Genomic DNA, 22,301 nt, shown 5'->3' with positions numbered 1-22,301 from the left:
TTCATGGCTATAACAACTAACCCTTTGTTTTCTCGAGTTCTTATGTACTTGAAAAATCGCCTCCGTTGATGGAATAAATTCCGGCATGGAAGAATCATCCGTCCCAGCAGAAGCCCATCGAACGCGTTTCCTCTTCCCATAAATAAAAAAGAATCGATCACCCTCGGCAGAGCCGCGGAGAATCCATTGTGTATTGATTGCTTGTCCTCTTTCGTGCATTGAACCGGAAACTGGTAGCAATATGGAAATGATGAATACCTATACACTCGGCTACGGCGCTACATCGGAGATAGATAGAATAGGCTTTTTGGTATCGCGGAAAATATGTTTTAACCGTTTCCCGATTTCTCGTCGATTAAAAAAAAGCCGAATCAAACATGTGTGTTGTGTATGTTATATTATTAGTATTAGTTATTGATTAGCGGTGATTTGATTCCACACACATTGTATTGGCGAACGCCGGCTGTGTTTAGCCGAGTAATTGCAGCACTGCCACCTGTCTGCTCGCATATGCGCGATATCTTGAACTACGCCGACGCGATCTCAGACCTTGTCCGTCAATGCACAATGATGATGGCGTGTGCGTATAAGCCAAGATTGATCGTCTATCCGCAATTAGTGCACTGCGCCTCGGTTGTGTTGGTGACTAGCCTCACGGAAATAGAGCCACCGTGTGCCAAAAAGGTGTTCGTTAAAATAGAACCAAAGAATTAGATCACTTCGACCATGTCGAATGAGATTCCTAGCATCTCGTAACTCGTGTGTCTATTATCTATAGAGTTGCGCAAGTGTGATGCATGAATTTGTTTCACAATGTGCAACGGATGCTTAATACCCGTTGAAAAATGTAAGATTTTGAAAACATCGGTTACATTAGTCTCTAACATCTGTATACACAAAGAAACAACTGAAATCATCGTATGTGTTGTGATATTCATTGAAACAAATCACATCATAATACTAGTCAATTGCGTCATCTCGAACGCTCGGCGGAACCCCTCGGATTAGCGGTAGTAGTTAGTAATAATGACGTGCAAATGTTGTTCACCCCAAGCTCACAGAAAATGTGATCTCAAAACTTACGTGTGCGAGTTATTCGGTGATTCTCGATGATGATCATATTTTCGTAGCTAATTGACCGGCTTCTGTCAATAACCCTTCGCGCGGGTATACCATACTGAAGCCAAAATCAGCGTTTCTCTTTGTTGCAACGGAATTTTAGCGTCTGTTCCGTGTCTCCCACCAATACTCGGCGGCGTCTGGGCACACAACACGTGAGTTTTCGCGCCAATAATGTGGCTTGAAACGGAAGAACATAAAAAACGGTGGTTTCTTTATTCGATTGCATCTTCGCACGAAGCCCCGGTTCCTGTGCTAACACTGCGAAACGACGACACAAAGAGAATTGGGGATGAGCTTATGTAGATGACCACATGTGCGCTTGGTGGAATGTTGTACCGTGAGATTCCAGGAAACTGATCAAGGTTGTTGAGGGCTCGCCTCTCTTCTCCGTCTCATTCGCGTCATCTTTCTTTTCTTCTCCATTCATCTGCTGCTGCTCTCTCTGTCTCGTTATGACCTTAAAACATAATTCAACGGTAATGTGAGGTGATTCATCAGTGTGTATGTGAGACGACATTGCTCTTAATATTTACGCGCGAGATGCTTGCTGATGCTGTGTGTTCTCTAGCACGTGTTCCGACTGTTTCTGTGGAGTTCGCAAGGGAAAAATTCCTTATTATGAATGGATTTATAATATAGATAATAATCATTAACTCACCGTGGCGATTTTGATCGATGACATACACTGTACGGTTCGATATCGCTGGCGTTTCCGGAGCATTCTCCGATAGCTGCAGGGAATGAAGAATGAAATCGGTGATATAAAAGCAAATGGTGCCGTAGGTATTCCATGATAATTGCAGTAGTTTGAAAACAATAACACCAACTGCTAGCGAAACCGTACTGTTGGCCAACTGTGTGAGGAAACGGTGCATCAAACCCTTCGGTGAAACCGCTACATCTGTCGGTTCATCATGTCTCATTAAAATGAAAACCGTGATGACCAACATGACCATGATATTATTAGTCATTCGCAGATGAATCGTTGTCGTTGTTGGCAGCAGCAAGCAATGAGAAAAGATATTGGAATGTGGTGGGGACCAACGTAGATTGATAACACGTGTTTTTCTTCTAAAGAACTTGTACATTGAGTTGGCACGTTTCGCGTTCCTGTAATGAATGATTCCCTCAAACAGGAAATTTTCTCACGAATGAATCATTGAACACTTACGAAGAAATAAAAGCGGCTAACCTTTTCGGAGTGGCAATCACTTATTACTCAATCGGCATTGTAGTTTGCGGAGAGATTCCTAATTCAATGCCATAGCGTGGAAATTACTCCGGGTAAGACTTGTTGAACAATCATTTTATGAAACGATCAATAATGTTCTACACAATCCAAAAAAGTTATTTCTGAATTCTCGAAGCACAACATTACCACGTATATTGCTTGCCCAGGACAAGGAACAGAAAGTTAAAGGAATCTTTTGGTCTATGACCATCAAGAGACCTTGGTTGCTAAAAATGCAGTTAATCTTTTAATGTAGGATTACGCTTTTCGGGAACATATTGAGGGTGCAAATTGAAACGCGAAAGTCCAATTTCAAATGCTCACTATCGAACAATTGAAAAAGTTCAACCCCTATCCTAACGGAAATATACAGTTCTGATTGGTCGAAATTGACGACACAAGTGACGGCTAATGTACTTACAATTATTGCTCAATTATTTCCTGGTGGATTAACGAGACTTTTTCATCGATCATTCTACGTCAACTATGAGGTCGCGTTTCGGACACAACCCTCCCGTGACTGACGATTTTCTGAATGTGTGGGTTGATGGATGCGTTTGCGTAAGTTTCGGCACTTCGTGGCTCATTCCTTCTGTGAAATTTTGAGACTCCAAACATATGCTCTCGGTTTCGCGAGTTGTTCGAACGGTTGCCAAAAATTGCCGGAGCGTCGATAGTCTTGGCTTCTAATTGCTCTTCTTCGTCCTGTGTACGGCTTCTTCGGCACTTCTTCACGATCTCCTTTTTCAAATTTGTGAATGTCACGCCGAAAGAACTGTTCCTCTTTAGAAGCATCATTCATCAAACCATTTTCCCACATTTTCGTAAGAATTGAAACGTTGCTCAGCAAGCGGGTGTCCCATCGAGGTGGAATCAAGTCTGGTGAGTAAGCCGCATGTACAAGAACTTCCCAATAAAATAACTTTACCGTTTCCTTTACTAGTTTTGCAGTGTGTGATAGAGATGTGCCATACGCTCATGAGCTGTTCATTCGAATCGCTTCATCATAGTGCGCGAATTCGGATCGGCTCGCAATCAAAAAAACGCAGCTCATCAGCTCATTACGGAGCTGGAGCTGATGAGCTGTTGAGCTGATGAGCTGCTGAGCTGATGAGCTGTTGAGCTGTTGAGCTGATGAGCTGTTGAGCTGTTGAGCTGATGAGCTGATGAGCTGTTGAGCTGTTGAGCTGATGAGCTGTTGAGCTGTTGAGCTGATGAGCTGATGAGCTGATGAGCTGCTGAGCTGATGAGCTGTTGAGCTGTTGAGCTGATGAGCTGTTGAGCTGTTGAGCTGATGAGCTGATGAGCTGTTGAACTGATGAGCTGCTGAGCTGATGAGCTGTTGAGCTGTTGAGCTGATGTGCTGTTGAGCTGTTGAGCTGATGAGCTGTTGAGCTGTTGAGCTGTTGAGCTGTTGAGCTGTTGGGCTGTTGAGCTGATGAGCTGTTGAGCTGATGAGCTGTTGAGCTGATGAGCTGCTGAGCTGTTGAACTGTTGAGCTGTTGAGCTGTTGAGCTGTTGAGCTGCTGAGCTGTTGAGCTGCATAGCTGTGGAGCGCAAAAGCTGCAGAGAGTGAATTGCGAGACGCGAAAGGATTTTTCGTCTCCCGCGCTTCATGGCATGACGTCAGTTTGTTTTCGTGTATCCCTCTTCGTACTTTAGCTTTAACAGAGATGCCAGATAGAAAAAAAGGATTTTGTTTTAAAGATATTATTATATGCTTGTAAATAAATTTTATATATTACATTGTTATTTAAACATTACTGTGGAAACACATACATTTATTTCCGCGTGCTGAATCAAAACAATTCAGAAAACCACCCGGCATAAATGTTGATGATTGATACTGGTCCTTTTGTTACCTTTGTGATCGTGAATAATTATTTCTCGTTACACCTATTAGTGGATTTATTTTTATATCCTCGGATGCAAAAAAAAATCTCGATGGTTTTTTCAAAAAACGTTGTCTCGGCCAATATTCCTGGAGGTATTTTATTTGGCTACTGCTGGTTTTTCTGTTGTTTAAGTTCAGCATATCCTAAGCATCTTCTATGTTGGATTTCAGCATTCAGTATTTGTTGTATATTATACTATTAGAATTCATATCAGTTCTTATACAATTACAAATTAAATTCGTTTATTTTTTGCTTTCCGTCTATTAAGAAACTATGCAATGTCCCATGGTGATTACGTTTCATATGCAATTGTGTGGACAACTGCAAAATTCAACTGAGCTCAAGAGCTGTTCCAAATGAACAGCTCACTTGTATGAGCTGAACGGCTCTGAGCCGCTCACCATGATGAGCTGATTTGCCCATCTCTAGTGTGTGATGCAGCATTATCGTCGAACATAATCACTTATGTTACCTTTTCTGGTACTCTGGTAGTTTTTCATCCAAGGCTCGATTTAAATTGATCATTTGTTGTTGGTTACTGAGAAAAATAATTCACTTTCGTTCGTGGCGAACAGCATTTATCATGTGATTGCTGCTGCCTTTCGTTCAGTTCATATTGAATCGGTATTTCGATATCCCGGTTTACTCCTCATACTGGTTCCCGATGAAAATATACAATTCGTCTCTCGACTTCTTGGTATGCTTATTCCTGATTCAAATTTTGTATAAAATTCCACATTTTAAAACCAAACCCAAATGGTGGGTCCCATATTTTGAGTTAAACTATATGATTCTCATTTCTATTTCATTATTGAATATTTTAGATTCAAATTTCAGTTCTTTGGTTCAAATTTGAATTTAAGATAAAACGATATTTTAGATTTCATTCAGATCCTATTCCACGAGCATAGATTCCAGATTGGAACGACAAATTCAAAGTTATTGTTTTAATCTAGATTCAGAGACCGATTCTCTTGCTGAATTGAAATACCGTATACAGATTCTGTATTAGGTGTTTAGATCCAGATTACTTACTCGAATTGAAGATACAGAATCCAATAATCTTTCCATACTACAAATTCTGGCTCTCAGGACTTCAAATGACTGCGTCTGATTCCTAACCTAGATTTCATTACTATGGACCAAATTTAGACGATTGTAATGTCGGAATTGTCTACACATTTTAAATAGACGAATTTCATGCCAACTCGTCTTAGGAGTTGAAATCTAAAAAAAATGGAACTACTTTTTGGAGACGGTGAGTTCATTCTCAATTTTTTATAAAAAAAAATAATTTAAAAACTATTACAGTGCGGACTCGATTACAGGGAAACTTCGATATAACGTGCATTTTACCTCGATATAACGTACACCTTTTCAAAGTGTAAAGGAAAATTTTTTTTCAATTTTTTTTCTGATAAAACAATGAATTATCTGTATTGTGATGCTAAAACAAGTTTTGTACCTTCAATCAATCTCGAAATACAGCTGGTTTTGTTAATTCAGATTCTAAATGAATCAAGCTTTAATCAACAGTACGAAGGGAAACATCATGAGAAAGGCTGGCTTCGTCTTCTGATTGAAGTTATTCATTAACTTGACTAAAACAGCAACACAATAATGTATTATAGACTACGTTTGTGAGAACTTTATTATGCTTCGATATAACGTGCAATTCGATACAACGTACAATTTTGAAAGTGAAATGTACGTTATATCGAAGTTTACCTGTATATACAGTCTTCGGTTTCTTTTCACTGTATATAATCGAGTCAAATATAATTTTTTTTTATTCGTTTTTTATGCATATACTTTTCGTTTATTGAAAATAAAAGAATAATTTAATTTTTGAATCATCCCCTTAAAGTCAGAAAACACCTTTCTCACATAATTTTTTTTTCTAGAATCTCTCAGAAGGTGATAGATGATCATATTTGATGAAAAAAATCCCTCTACGCATATGTACGAACTTCAACAATGACAGAGTTTTAGAACTTTTTTTTTGTTTCGGACCCTGTTGCCTTAAACTGGTTCTACACTAAAAAGTACGCTGCGTAAGTCAATTCTGTTGCCTTCATTTGAAGGATGAGAGAATTTAGCACAGGATATAGTAGTGGAACATCTAATTAACGGATTTGAATAACTGTTTTACAAGTGAAAATTTCAAAGTTAGTAATTTTAAATTTGTGATTATTAGTTTTATCCCAAAAATTCATATTGAACTTAATTGTTTCTATCAATCAAATTAAAGTTCTCAAACCACTCTACAGTTTGTTCTCTGACACCCAACTTCTATCTTTCTTAACTTCGCTGCAATATCGATATAAACAATTCCTGGTGAAAATTCAAGCAAAACCTTCATAAATCACGATGTTCCCCCCACTGTACATATAATATCCACTTAAATTCCACCTTAACGTTCAAAGTTTACATTTTTTCTTAAAACATGTCATTTTTGAAATGTAAAAAAAAGATTTTTTTCATACTGTATATAATCGAGTCCAAAATTGTATATAATCGAATCACATATAATCGAGTCTCTATATAATCGAGTCCAACCTGTATACCTACAAAATTTTTGTCAAAAAATAAAATGCAGGGAATTGTTTAAATTTTCATGGAAAAATACTTATTTTTTCCTATATTTTATTATAATATTTTTTTTTAAATATCAAAAGAAACAGTGCTCTTCTTCCAATGTATGGGAGACTTGTTGGTAGTTGTATGGACTATTCATATAATTTTCGTTCAGAATTAAAAAAAATGTTTTTGAGAAAAACGAATTTTTGTTTTCTCAATATTTTTAGAATAAGTTTGCTATTTTTTTAAATAAAAGCTTAAAAATTTTCGTATTTTAATTGCCTGACAAAAATTCTGTAGTTTTTGCAGTTTTTAAATCAGAATTTTTTTGAAATGCTAAGCTTTTTTAACTTTTTTCGAAAAAAATATCTTAAAACTTTAAGACCTACAACATTTTAGTCAGAGAATGACATATAGGAAATAATTTAATCATTCATAAAAAATACATAAAAATATTTAAAAATTACACTGAAAACAAAAATATTTGAAAAATTGAAATTCATTTTTCTAAAAAAAATCTTTTTTATAACTCTGAACGAACATTCTATATTGAATATTCAGATTCTTTCAGATACGAGATAATTGTTTCATATTTTAAGTTCTGACTTTCGGAACAGCAAATACAGTTTATGATTTCAGTTTTTGTATCCTCAGATTAAGCGGCGTTATGGGCTATCGAGACTTGCAGAGATCCTACTTGAGAAAAATAAGAACCTCTCCAGTGGTATGCACACGGTTCAATTATTTTAGTTTCTTTTGTGATTCTCTTATCCGAGTGGTTAACGTCACACGTATCATAAGAGAGTTTTCAATTTTTTTAACTCCTTCGATCGCTGGATTTCGTGGTTTCGTGTAACTGAGACAAAATTTTCGATCGTCGTTTCAGATCATCTAGGGCGTGTCTAAAGCATCTAAAACATGATGTTACGTAGTCTTTTCGATCGTTAATTGAAGAAAAGAATTTGAAAGTAAGTTTATAATTTGAATAAACAAACACGCACTTTGGCCTTGTAAACTCCGCCGCTCATAGCTACCGTAAGCTGTAAGTTATCGCTCTTGCGGTTTTTTGATTATTAGTGCCGTAAGCCGCATGATTTCTTCCGCGATAAGCGATAAGAAGCCCAGAACAAAACATAACTGATCAGAGGAACATTTATTCGTCGCTATCCATTATCATAAACTAATAACGTACCCGCTTCTGATAACGTAAAGATTGGGTGCGAGAGTGTATGTGTGTCCGTACTTCCGCATTGCCATGTTCCGCGACCACTTTTGTGCCTTTCTTTGCGGTGGTAAGTAACGGCGCACAGAAGGCGCGCGCTTCGAAAAACACGATTCAGCCCTGGCCTGTATGTTTAGATTGGCTTTTGTCGGCATCCGATGACTGCTGCAACGGCGACGGCGGCGGCGGTTACAGTTAACCGCTGGAAACTGGTTTATCGACGACGATTTCCCACCTTGTATACCTCGGCCAGACTCCTTACACGGGTCGTGATACGAAGTATAACTACTACCTACTAGGTAGGGTGTGTTGTACTGGGCTTGTTAAAATCGAAATTTTGCGATTTATTTTGTTTATGTATGCGAAGAAGGAAGCGCTCGTTAATCACACAGCTGCGGAAAGTTGGTCAAAGCATACGTAGGAAAGTATGCATACGCTCGCGACAAGAATAACAAGAGAAACATAAAATGGTGAAAATAATTCGAACCATGTAATTACTAGGTAAAAATATCGAAAAAAATGTGGATGAGACTTTTCATCACCACTTGAATAGAAATAATATACCCTGCTCTTAACAGCTTTCAACGTGTGGTTATTGTAACCAGGAAGCGTGAAGCAGACTACTATAAATTACGAATAAAAGAGCCATAACTTTGGAATTCACGGTAGTTGTCTCACCTTTTTTCTTCGGTTCCAACGCGACGCGTCATTGGAACTTACCGGGCAACATCGAGACATGGGGAGCGAGAGAGAGACAGTCAATTGAGTCATCCCTCCGCTTTCGCTACCGGATTAGTGTTCACTCGAAAGCAAAAACCAAATTCGGTCGTGAGAATTGAACAGCAACAATGCCATATTCGGCACACTTTCGAACCCCGAGAACCGGCTCATGGGAGTTGTGTTGACGATTAAATGCAGACGACGACGACGACGTTGACGACGTGCATCACAACAATCTGGTTCACACAGATGGTGCAACAGCTAATGTGTTGTATGTAGCGCACATATATTGAATGACGAGGCTATGCACACTCTGTGTAGAATGGATGTTTAGCATTTTAATATTTGAACCGAATTTTACCCTACTGTGGGTTCCCGTGCGGCCGAGTGGTTAAAGTCATATCGACCGCCAATTCAGGAATTCAAAATATGACTGCAACGCATTTGTCTGGCGGCGCTGATCTGATCATGTTTTCGAAGCAATTCTCTTTTTGCTGTGTCAGAGCCGTATTCTTTTACATCGAACAGAGAAAGAATAGAGTACAAAAAAGAGTTGTTTCGTAGAAAAGTATAACCTTGAATTTTCCGGGGCACACAGTGACTCACGCTTCGATACATATGCAAATAAACATTTTTATCATATAAGGAGATGATGGAATCAATGAGGAAACAAATTGAATATACAGCCATTCCATGCCAAACCGATAAAATGATGGTTCTCGGATTTTCGTGAAAATTTGTTGTTTTGTTCTTTATGGCAAAATATTAGACCCGAAATTTTTGGATAGAAGGGAAAAAAATTATTTTTCGGATCACACCCATGAAAAAATAAAAAAAATGCAATTAGGAACAAAACTACCAATTTTAACGAAAATCTGAGAATCGTATATCGCTTTTGCCTGGAATAGGTGTACAGTCAACCCTGCTATAACGCGGTGAGTGCGTACCGTGTTATATGTTATATACTCGAATTTAACTTACAAACCAGGCTAATTCGTAGCGCGTTGTATGGAAACCATTTACCGTGTTGTATGGAAACCGCGCTATAAGAAACTCGGAATGAGTACAAATCACATCATTCGTATCGCGTAGTATGGGGACCAATAAGAGATCATAAAAGGAAATTAAAAAAAATAGAACAAAAACTAAACTAAAATTTTCCATTCGAATGTTCAAATGTGTTGTTGTTTCAAAACTACATTCGGGCGTTTTCTCTGATAAAAATAGATTCCTACCTAGATGGGGACTACGGACGTTAATGATGCTGAAGTTAAGAAAATGACTTCGCATCCTCAATCTGCACATTCTTTCTGTAATCATATTTAAAGTATACTGATTTTTTGTGAACAAAACACAATGCGCTTGGGCACGGTTCGTAAACTCTACAACAGTTCATGCTGCAAACGTGTCATCTCTTCTACACGAAAAACGTTTATCTTCGAATGAAGTACTAGTAGCAACTGAATACTACTTAAATTATTGAGAGAGTGCAGAATTCATTCAAACTCTTGTGATCATCCTTTTTTTTAATACTTCAGATCAGGGATGCTAGGTGATTTTTTCAAATGTCATGGTACGAAAAAATGTCTTTAAAAGTCTTCCCATTCATATAGCAAGAAAATAAAATTTATTACTTACTTTGGAATAAAGTTTGATAGTTTATTATTTAGTTTGATAGTTTATTCTAATTGTTTTTGTTATAGAGCGCATTTCATTAAACTTACCTTGAGGTTTTGAAGTTTATTTCAACAAATGTTAACAAAAAATATATTGCGCAACTGCGAACTAAATTGTGTAAGTTTAGAAATGATAACTGGTTTGATGAACTGTTGATTGAGTGAATATCGCCTCAGTTTCTCCACAAAAACGGAACTGTGATAACTCAATTTGTTTATTTCAGCTTTGAAGTTTTGGTTGTAACTAAAACCTTATCCATAAAACTATTTATTGAAACGGTATGTAACCAACAGTTAACCAATAGTTAAAATCACATAGAAATAATATCTCTCGAAAACCCTTGTACGCTATCATGTCTTCAAATATCTTCAAAATGAAGACATGTCTTCAAACCTGGCATCTCTGTTTCAGATAAACCCCCTTCCGCTTTCTGACGGTCCTACCCAAGCCCCGGGCAAGGGGATATGATCCGCGAGTCAAGATGTGCTACAAATTTAGCTGTCATTGCCAAACCTATCAAATTACTCGGCGAACTCAAGGCAAATCTATGGAACAAGGTGCGCCCATTCGCTAACTAATAAAAGAATTGTTTTTTGAAAAAAAAAATTATGTGAAATGTAATGATCATGATGATCACAAGGGTCTGAATGATAATATAAAACGTAGAACCCTAGGTTGATCACTTGAAATGTAGTATTATATTATAATGTAAACCAACTTAAGAAATTGAAAGAATTTAAGTGAAATAAAAGGGGTTGTCTAATCCACAATTTATACTATGCAGCACCATTCACAGAATGACAATCGAAAATTCGAACCGGATCAGTTGTGTGACGACATCACTCGAAACGAAACAAATTTTTAGCTTTACTTTTCAGCCGAAGAACACAGCTATCACCGCACTAAAATACCTTCTTTACATCTGGCTTAAAACGCACGTAAACGTAAACGTCATATTTAACTCGAAACAATCGTTAAATTCGTGAAAATTTAAAGAAGGTAGTTTTGAAATCTTATAAATAGTATGTAGATTTTTAAGTTATTCGATTACTTAAAACACGTAGTCCTGACGCTTACTTAGCCATTTGGTTGTATATTTCCAAATATTTTACAACACAATAATCACAAAAACTCACCATTATAATATAAAATCAGCATCAAACACAATTTCAGTTTCATATTATTTCACAATTTTCGAGGAAACGTATTACTCTATTACATAGAATACATATTGAATACAGAAAAGTAAATTTTCATTCATTATTTTTTGTTCTAGAAGTGTGTTAATTTCGTCCTTAATTTCGTTTTCCAAATGGCGCAAATCATTATGGTGCCTTCAACGCAAAGACAATAAATGAAACGCTTGCAGCGTAAAACGTAATGAATATAATGAATATAGCAATGAGTATTTCATAAAGTATCAGTATATTCCACAAATTGTGCTCAATCGTCTTAATTTACTTTTGTGTATTTTTTAAATGGCTGCAGAAAACCACTTCACGTTTTGACCCACCTGGTAGTATGTTAAGTGCCTTGTTTTACACCAGCTTGAGAGTTTGGCAGTTCTCGCGAGTGACAGTGGTCGCAAATTGCATTTGCGACCCGGACATGTTTGACGCTGTCAAATCCTATGTGCTAGTATACGGATGCCCTCAGGCTGGTCCTACCGCTCCTCTAACCCTGCTAAGTAACCAAACGGGCGTACCTTTTTCCATAGATCTGCGTTGAGCTCACCGAGTTGTTTGATAGGTTTGGCAATGACAGCTACTTTTGCAGCACATCTTGATTTGCGAATCATAACCTCTAAGCCGAAACTTGCCTAAAACTAAAGTGACCAGATGGTCAGAGGTCTAACGCGGGACACAAAAAAACAAAACGTTATGTATATACGTTATGTGAACATAAACCATAGTTTAGCGATTCTAAACTGATCAGTATTTTTTTTTCTGAGTATCGGCACTCAGTTGTGATTTTTCGGTGGTTTAGATTTTGTTTACGCCCGAAAATCACTCGCTCAATCAGAGCATTTACGCCTGGCAAGCACGATTCAAATTCTACAATTTTCTTCGAATTATCGAATGGAATGCTCGAAAATTCCAATTCATTTTAATGTTAACGTATGCATTAAAAAAAAGACTTATTTCTGATGGCGATGAAAGATAATTAATAGGAACAAATTTTCTTTAAATCTTACGTTTATTAAGTCTTCAAGGATGTTGATTCGCAGCAGCAGCAGCACTGTCAAGCAACTTGATGATTTTTCCATACTGCAAGCTCCACCCCACATCTGAGCAGCAGGCAATCACCCAGAAGGAGTAGCTTGAGGTTCTGTTAAAAAACTTTTTTCCGGCGAAAGAAGTTAAAAACTTCTTTTCGTACTCATAATGAAAGACGAGACGTACTTGATGCTTGAATTGCTTGAATATATCATTCACATCAAGTTCTCGAAGAAGGTCCTTCTCTGACAGACGTGAAGGGAATGCCCAAGCCGCTCTTTCCGGATCTTTCGAGTCATATGGTACACGGGGAGATATATTGTACGAAGTGCTTGCCGGAGTTGGGAAGGTGATGTGGTCTTTATGCCGAACCTGGGATCAGCCCATTATGCCAAAAGATCACTGGAGGATGGATCGGTTGGGGATAAACATTGTCGCGAAGACCACCAACCTTCCCAACATTTCCCAGCTTAGCCTGATAGAAAACTTTTGGGCGAAAGGCCAAAATAGAGAGACAGACGACCACCAAAGCCACGAAAAGGTAAAATAACACGCCGATATACATATTTTCATCGGCCATGGTTCAGGTTTCGGCCAACTTCCGTAAGACCGCCCAGCGCTTCATTTACGATACTTCATCGAACAACTCTGCCTTTTCCTATCGAGTATACACTAGTTCTTCCGGCTTATTGAAAACGTTAAGCCCTGACCGAGCTAGGGGACCAAAGATGAACTTTTCGTCTGATTCACGTTGGTCCCTGCGGATCAATAGGGGACTTTCATAAAAATCATTTTCCAATTTTGTTGCTGTCGCTTCCAGTTGACACTCTCTAAACAAAAAGCCCAATGTCGGTGCGATGAAACCAGCTCAACGTATTAATCTTTGAATGCATAAGAAGCGCTCTTGAACAGTCTGCCAAATAAAAGTTTTTTTGAGGTTTATTCATTTAAGAAAATCAACATGATCAAATTGTGATATTGAAATATATTGATATCGCGGGACATTTTCGTTTCTTGTGCCAAATGCGGGACGTTCCGCGGGACGGAATCTTACGCGGGACATTTCGTTGAAATGCGGGACTGTCCCGCGTAACGCGGGACGTCTGATCAGTTTACTAAAACCGATGTCGTAAACGGCTAAGAGATTATGTTGAATGTTTATATAAACATATCTAGTGAAAATATTGAACGAAAAAAGCTGATGGGGCGTTGTTGAACGGAAACCGCGCTAAAAAAAGTACCGCGTTATAGGAGGGTTGTCACAATTTCATCTGCGCGTTATATGGGAACCGCGTTCTGAGAGTACCGCGTTATAGGAGGGTTGACTGTATATTATGGTGCCAATGAAAATGGTCACCTCGAAAAAACACCCTACGCCGAATTTCAGCTCTCGGACTTAAGGGAGAGTGGCACAAAGCGGTCAAAGTTTGAGTTTTTTGAAAATCGAAAAATCACCCAAGGGGGAAGGGAAGGAAATCATGGTTTTCGAAAAAAAAATGTTGATGTCAAATGTATTAAAATTGCATGAAACGTCGAGATCTAGTGTCATTTCGAAAATTTTTTTTGTCAAAAATCTTGATAAAATCCATTTATACTGATGTGTGTGTTTATTATACTAACCTTTCATTGAATCAAATAAACTTTCAAGACCACTTTGCTCCTCACTAGTCAGAAATACTTCTTTCCTTTTATGATGAAGAGCTCTGTTTTTTGATAAATCGTTTATTATTATAAACTCAGTTATATAAATTTCATGAAGCTAAATTCTAAATCTATTTTCAATCCTTAATAAGTAAGCTATGTTACTAATAAGTAAGCTAAGTTACCCTATAAAAATTAATTTTCCATTTCTGAGAACATTTGCACCCAACCAGAGACGAACCAGCCTACGGCTGAAAGACTCTTATATAAAGACAAAAAAATTGCACCCAGCGATTTGATACTGGTAAGGATTATTAGTTCCACCACCACCTTAGCTCATCAATTTGAATTACTTTAGTTGTTGTGTACACATCAAACAACATGTTTCCATTTACCTGAAAAAGAATGCTACTTTGAATACAGTGGGACCTCGATTATCCGCGAGCGAATGATCCGCGGTGCGGATTATGCGCGACAGCGAGTTCCATAATAAATCAATAGGCCTTTCCGGAATTTGTCGATGAGTGATAGGCTCATGCACTTATGTTTTGATCATGGTTTTAACATTATCTTACTACTTATGTACACCACCTTCTAGATTGATAGTTTGATGATTTCTGTATTGATGAAACATAGTTTTCATGATGAAATCTCTTTTTTTCGTGTTTGGAATTCATTTTTAGTCCTTTATTGCGTTATCCGCGATTTTCGTTATTCGCGGTGAGCTAGCCCGACTATTCCGCGGATAATGGGGGTTCTACTGTACTTTGAAAAATACATCCTTCCTTTTATGTTGAAGAACTTTGTTTTTTTTGATAAATCGTTTATTATTATAGGCTCAGTTATATAAATTTGATAAAGCCAAATTCTAAATCTATTTTCAATTCTAAAGAATATTCACAATTAGATTATTCTACGGTTAATACGATGGGGAATCGATTAAACGCTGACGACTCGAAGTTAGTAGGGTAACATATTTTTAACATAGAGAGAAGGAGACATAAAGGAGATTTGGTTTTTTGATGTTTACACACGGAGATAGATAGTTTTGAGGAAAAGATATATTTGATCAAATCGAGCCTATACATCCCGCACCTGTCGCAATGGGTTGTTTCCCTCGGGCCCGAAGAGAGTTTTCTAAATTCGATCTGGCTACAAAATACACCTCGCACGACCAAATAACATGCTCAATGTCATGATAACCGTAACAACAAACGCAAAGATTGTTGCTGGTATGATTGCCAAAAGAAAGGAATCATATGTTACCCTGCTCTAAGCAATTTCACGTTCACCGACAAAATCACAAAAACTCTTCATTTATATTTACACGAATCATGTAAAAATGAGGATATTTATAAAGTTTTACAACGGAACTTTCAATGTCGATGTTGAAGACAGTTGTGTGAAATCTCTGCGAATACAACAATACAATATAACGATTTCAACAATGTAAATCCCAATGTCCAGCAGTTTCGCACTACACTGTTTCTAATACTGAGGCGACTCCACAATGCCGTAAAATCGAAACTCAATGACTGCCAGATTTCTTCTCTCTACTCTGGTTATTCCTTATTTTTATTTGTTTATTTGTTTGGGCTGTTCCACTTTCCCTCCGAATAAATATTTGCCTTTATTTATAGAAGACAATAACAACTCTCGCCGAAAATCTCTTTCATGAATTTCGCCACTGTCAATATCGAAATTCTGTTGACTCATTATTAGCAAAACAAAACCCCACCGGGGAGATAGAGCAAGTCCATTTGAAAAACCATTTTTGAGAATGTGACGCAAACGAACGTGTTTTATCGGCCGGCGGCTCTCACTTTATATACAAACATTAATTTTATATTCTAGCCCCAAACGGCGGAGCTATTTTGTAAATAAGACTCATCTGTTGCGCTTCCCCACACGCGCGCGTTTTTGGTATCTATTCGTTTGTTTTTGTTTGTTTCTGTCGAAGCCCGGCGTGTCGTATTTTTAGTGTCATCCGCACAGAATTCGGTTGTTTATGTTTTGTCGTTTTGCCTACTTGAGAGTTGTTTGCGAATCAGCTGTGTTGAAAACTGAAATGATTTACTATCTATACTATATAGATTCTTGATTCTTCTATCTATACTATATAGATTCATTGTGCATCAGTTGAATCATTAGATAAAATAAAACTAATTGTATGATCATTATTTTCCTTTTCCTTTTCCAGATGACGCATTTATTCGAAACGAAAAGAACGAAGAGAAGAAGCAAAAGCATGGACACCGGGTGGTTGCGAACGAAACAGCTGCCACCGGTGCTGCCGGAATGGCGGCAAAAAGCAGCAAGAAAAACGTTTCCTCTGGTTCAGCAACAACTGTCAAGAAGCAACGGACAGCCGATTCTAACTACCAACACCCTTGGCTGTATACAACGCTGAAAGGGCATACCGGCCAGGTGTTTGATATGGACTTCTCAAGAAACGGAAAATACTTGGCGACATGTGCAGATGGTAGGTTGCACCCTATTTTTTACGTTTCCTCTCCTGTCTGTTGGCTTGGCTAAAGTATTTTTTGTTAACACATGCTTCCGACTAAAAATCTCATTTCATTTTTTTCTATTGAAATCATGCATTGTTCCCTCAAACCACCATTACTCATCCATCAAAATTTCATGGATACATTTGAAATGAAACTCTCTACCAGCAGATTCATAGATGCTTAAGGCGAGCACTATCTTCGTGTGCCATCGCCCGGGAGACATATGCAAACACGCTTATGGATATAACGTGTTGTATATTGTACCGAACCAAGGTCACGTTGCCCCGAAAAGCTGATAATAAATATCATACTTTATTTAATAAAGTTTACATAACAATTACGTCGACACTCGTGCCACACTCGTCAAAATAGGACAATGTGTTTGCCGCCTGCCGTGCGCTGCTACACTATCACCAGCGGTCAAACCAGAGCGCGGATTCTCCACTGCTGATTGCTGCCTCAGGTACCCCGAGAGAGCAGCCCCGTTTGTGCTGTGGGGTCTGTTTGTATACAAAAGCCGTCATTCGACGCGGGAGATGTGGTGATGTTTTCATTTCGATTTACGCTTTGCTACCTCGACGGCGGCGTCGACGTTTGCGCAATCGTTTGATTTTCATATGTGGATGTGGAGTTCAACAGTTGTGTGTTATATGAGGCTCACCGTGTGAAGTTTGTCAAGTTGGTTAAGTTGTTCTCTAAACTAGGAATCGATTGTTGATAGTGTGATTGGGGGTAAACTTTTTTGTCTTTCAAATACCGTTTTAAATAAGAATAATAATTGTTTTACTATTTTACCCGAATATTTAACAATGTTTTGATCTCTCTGACTAGCGGATGAATCTTTCATTATATACATTCGAATTGGTCTCTGATGAAACAGTTCTATGATTTACGAAGTTAGAATGTTTACTCAATACTTACAGTGTCATCTAAACAATACATTTTCATATTGTTCAAATGAATTCCGATTGAAAAAACTATGGATGGGTTATACCTATGATATAACCGCAAGGTTGACGTTGGCTTAGTAATCATTTGTGTTTTTTTCAACTAGCGAAAATCGCACCTCGGATGTTCCTCATTGGGTACGATATCGCTGCTGCAGAGCTATCTTTTGTATGTATTGATTAAATTATTGATTAAACTAGTGAATGAATGAAACAATTTACGAATTCAATTGCAAACAAATCCCAATTTTAACCTAAATTCATGCATTATGGCAGTGGTTTTCACAGCAAATAGTTATCAACATTTTGTCTAATCATCAAACGGTGTGCGGAGAAGTTGTACCCTCTTTTGTAGATTGTGTTAGCAAAACGAATTTCGGAGTGTAAAAATGCATAGGAGTATAAAAGTACTGCCAAGATCTGCAATGCCGATTTTCCCAACTTATTGGTTTCGGAATCTTTGTTGGGAAAACACATTCCGGTTTTCAGAAATGCAAGCGAGTACACAAGTACTCGCAGCTTGCATCTCATTTGCAATGCCAATTTCCCACGCTCCATGGTTTTGAAATCCGTGTTAGGGATATATTCCGATTTGCAAAAGCGCAAACGAGTACAAAAGTATCCGCTGCTTGTATCTATTTTGCAATGCCGATTTCCCCAGGCTCTGAGGTAACTGAGTGGATTTTCGAACGACACTCGCTTTTATACCGATTGGTGTGATTTCAATAGCCTGTTTTGAAAGCAATTTTAAGGCTTTTGAAACAAGTTTTTGGATCAAAAAGTAACAAGCATAGAACGCGTAGACATGTTATTTTTCGAATGAAGTGTATATCATACCATTCCATTCAGTTGTTTTGGAGCTATTAACGCTCGAAATCTCGTTCTCCGGCGTAACGCTTTCGTTTTCAAAACTTTGAACTTATACCCCAGTATAGAAATGAAAGACGTAGTTCTACGTCAAAACGGTTCTTAACATCAACATCAACGATCGAATCGAATGACTCATTTTAAACATCTTGTCTGAATTGCTTGCAAATAACATAACCACATTTTTATTTGCTTACGGAATAGGTATACATGAAATATCGGTAGGCTCATTTTTATTTGCGGATCATCGATATTCTCTAATTAAACAGTTATTCGTCTCAGCACTATTATTAGCTTCAAGATTCAACTCTGATAGAGCCGTGATGTATTCTGAGTACAACCTACAATATCCAAGTCATCCTGGCCCTGTGTTCAGGTCTGAAGCGAGTCTCCCAAGCTGCTCTCTCTGAACATCCTTCATGTCCCAATTTCTTTAACTTTTGATCTACGCAAAACCACAATGCTAGACTACATGACCTGTGGGTTGCTCTGGAGTAAAATGATTTCATCATATAATACGCAATCCGTTCAGTACTATGGAAGATTTTGCTTCTTGCTCAAACATTGAACTTTTGGCGACTGCTTTTTGGTACTACAGGTCTCTGGCAATCAAAAATATGGTTTCAACATAAATCAGACGGCCCCATTTATGAATAACCTAAGCCACCAGTGAGGCATTGCGTTCAACACCCACCTCTACGAGTATTTTTAAAATACTATAAAAGGCATTTCATCTTAACACTTTATGGGTGTTTTAGGATCATTTGTGACTTTTTCCAATCGTTCATTCAATTTTCGTGAATTTGTTCATTGTTTCTGAGTTAAAAGTCAAGCTGGACGCATTCGGACGTGCATTCGATCAGTCTCGTCCACAAAACCAAAAGAGTCAAGAATCGTTTTTCCCCTTTGTGTGTGATATGGGTACCTTTTCCAATAGACAAACTATGTTGCGCTCGCTTTGCCATTGCCATTTCTCACAACACCCACTTCCCGTTCGAAAAATTGTTGAGTGAACCGTTTGTGCAAAAGCGGGAATGCATTGTCTTTCTCAAGATTCATTGTACCCCAAAAAGTTCACGAAAGATGTAATCTTGCGTTAATCCCACTTGACCGAATTACAAAAAGAATGTATTTGAAAAACTCTTTTGGAGTTCTGGAAAGAACTGGGTTTGATTTACTGAAAACACAACAAAATCTCTCGTGTTGTGCATGATGTATGGCGACGGTTGTTTTAATCGAAGTCGCTGCTAATTCATGTGGCTTCGGCGTTTTCGGCTTCTGTGCAGTGATTTTTGAGGATTTATTTGACTTTTGTTTTTGGCATGTTGACTTTTGCACCAGAATGTTGCGACAGATTATTTGCCAGCAGCGATGACATTTTTCGGATTCTTCTCGTCGGATGTCTTCTATGCTCTGTACTTATTCCCAGAAACGGTAGCTTTTTTCGATGCTGTCGACTTCTTAGCAGTACCATTTATCTCTTCGGTGAATTCCTTTTACATACATACTCTCTCCATGGCTAAATACTGAATCGAGAGGCTATTTCAAATGGGGTATACGAAATGGGATACCAGAGCTTTACTATTGGTTCGTGTCCTGGTTGACCCGGTCGGAGTTGAAGGACAGAGGTGAATGGCCACAAATATAGCTAAAATTGCACAACCAACGGACAACATGGTGATACGGACTGGCTATCATCAAATGTTTCATCTCTCAATCAACTAGAACTTCCCGTAAATGCTGCTCGGTTGACAAAGTTCGACGATCCAAAAAAAATATTGCTCAAAACGATATACAGTGACTCAAATCCGTAATCGTACTCCACCATGCAGATCTCTTTTCCCTTCTTTTGAAAGTCGAAAACAAGCTTTCGGAAATTTCTATTTAGATAAAATTAAAGTGTCATATGAGAGTTAATAGGTTTGCTATCTATTTTCAGAATAATGGTTTTATTTCTCTAAAAATGGCGAATGTGTGTGCTACTGTATGAAAATTGACTCAAACTCATAATCGTACGCTGGTGGAAATCTCTACTCGATTTCGAAGGCGTTGGCCAATTTCTTAATTCCATCATTATTATGGTATCCCTTGTTCTTTAGATGTCTTTAGATTTATCTACGATTTTTTTGGTGTTATATTTAAGGTATATTTATCATTTTTTTCATTAAGTGGTTTTTAAAATCGTTATTTTTAGAAATTTTATGGTTTCTAAATTTACGCTGACTAGCGATGATGACTGGGGAACTAGTCCAGTCAGTAGTTATTTTAACTGACTCGACTAATGAATACAAATCTGCCTCTTCATTCAACTGCAGTGTTTGGATTTCGATTAAAATCTAATGATACAGAATGTGTCATGCAAGTAAACTCTCACGAACATATAACCAAATATGAGAGGATCATTCAGATACTTGTATGAATGTCAGTAATCACTTGTGTAAAATTTAGTGATTAAACTGAGAGAGGAACGAATACTGTTGATTGCATATCCGATCTGTATCAAACATCGCATACCATTTTCGAAGCCTGCCTACAAGTTTGAACCGCATATATCGTCCCATTTTACTATAGCGAAACCCACTGCACAGAAAAGTGCAAAGCAATAAATGATACAAGAAAAATTACGTCATCATTACGTCACCATTTGCGGAGAGCAGCGAATCATTGGAGCGGTGTTGCTAGTAAAACTATGCGGTCTATATGAATATACACATTTCAAGGGATAGAGGCGTTAAAAATGGAAAATATAATCTGACTACCCTTCCCTTAGCCTCTATCGAGCTAAATAATCATATAGTTTGCACTCTCTGAGACTTAAAAATTAGAATCTGCTACATTAGCTGAATATGAATCTTTCGCTTTGCGTTGTCCGTACGATCCTGCTGTTTCATGATGCATGGATAGGTCGGTATGCATATGTTAGAGGCAAAGAAGAAAATAAGCTTTCTGCACCGAAAGATGCAGAGTTGTCTCGTTTCTATTTTGTGTCGTGATTTGCAGCCCATAACAACAATAGACTACCGCTGGGGGAATTGTTTCCTGAAAGATCATGTGTGAACGAGCGAAAGCGATATTTTCAATAAGTGGATCGTTTGGCAAACACTGTTCAACTGCTTCAATCCAAGCGTACGCATGTCCACATAAAGAGTAACGAAAACTTGATTCCTGATGCAAAAAAGAAGGTACCCCATCAATTTACGGGTTTTTTTCTACCCATCGTGAACTCAAAACAACGAACTAAGATTTTTATCAAGTATGCTATAAAGGTCCGCGCATTAGTATTAGCTAGTATTAGGCGTGCAAAATAGCGCACACACACTGCACGCTATGAGAGAGAGAGAGAGAGAAAGAGAGAGAAAGAGAAAGAGAGAGAGAAAGAGAAAGAGAAAGAGAGAAAGAGAAAGAGAGAGAGGAGAAAGAGAGAGAGAGATAGAGAAAGAGAGAAAGAGAGAGAGAGAGAAAGAGAGAGAGAGAGAAAGAGAGAGAGAGAGAAAGAGAGAGAGAGAGAGAGAAGAGAGAGAGAGAGAAAGAGAGAGAGAGAGAAAGAGAGAGAGAGAGAAGAGAGAGAGAAGAGAAGACGAGAGAAAGAGAGAGAGAAAGAGAAAGAGAAAGAGAGAGAGAGAGAGAGAGAGAGAGAGAGAGAAAGAGAGAGAGACAGAAAGAGAGAGAGAGA

General features: G+C 38.0%; 1 protein-coding gene across 2 annotated transcripts in view; it reads left to right on the top strand.

Annotated features, from left to right (window-relative positions):
• LOC129777462 (uncharacterized) overlaps positions 1-22,301 on the top strand; it is a 64,770-nt gene that overhangs the window by 37,675 nt on the left and 4,794 nt on the right. For both annotated transcript variants that reach the window (XM_055783769.1, XM_055783850.1), the window contains exon 2: positions 16,505-16,786. In XM_055783769.1, coding sequence (XP_055639744.1) covers positions 16,505-16,786 — 282 coding nt within the window. The remainder of the gene's footprint in view (positions 1-16,504; positions 16,787-22,301) is intronic.

The sequence above is a fragment of the Toxorhynchites rutilus genome, chromosome 1 (genome assembly GCF_029784135.1).
Source record: "Toxorhynchites rutilus septentrionalis strain SRP chromosome 1, ASM2978413v1, whole genome shotgun sequence".
Lineage (NCBI taxonomy): Eukaryota > Metazoa > Arthropoda > Insecta > Diptera > Culicidae > Toxorhynchites > Toxorhynchites rutilus.
This window is presented reverse-complemented; position numbering and strand designations above follow the sequence as displayed.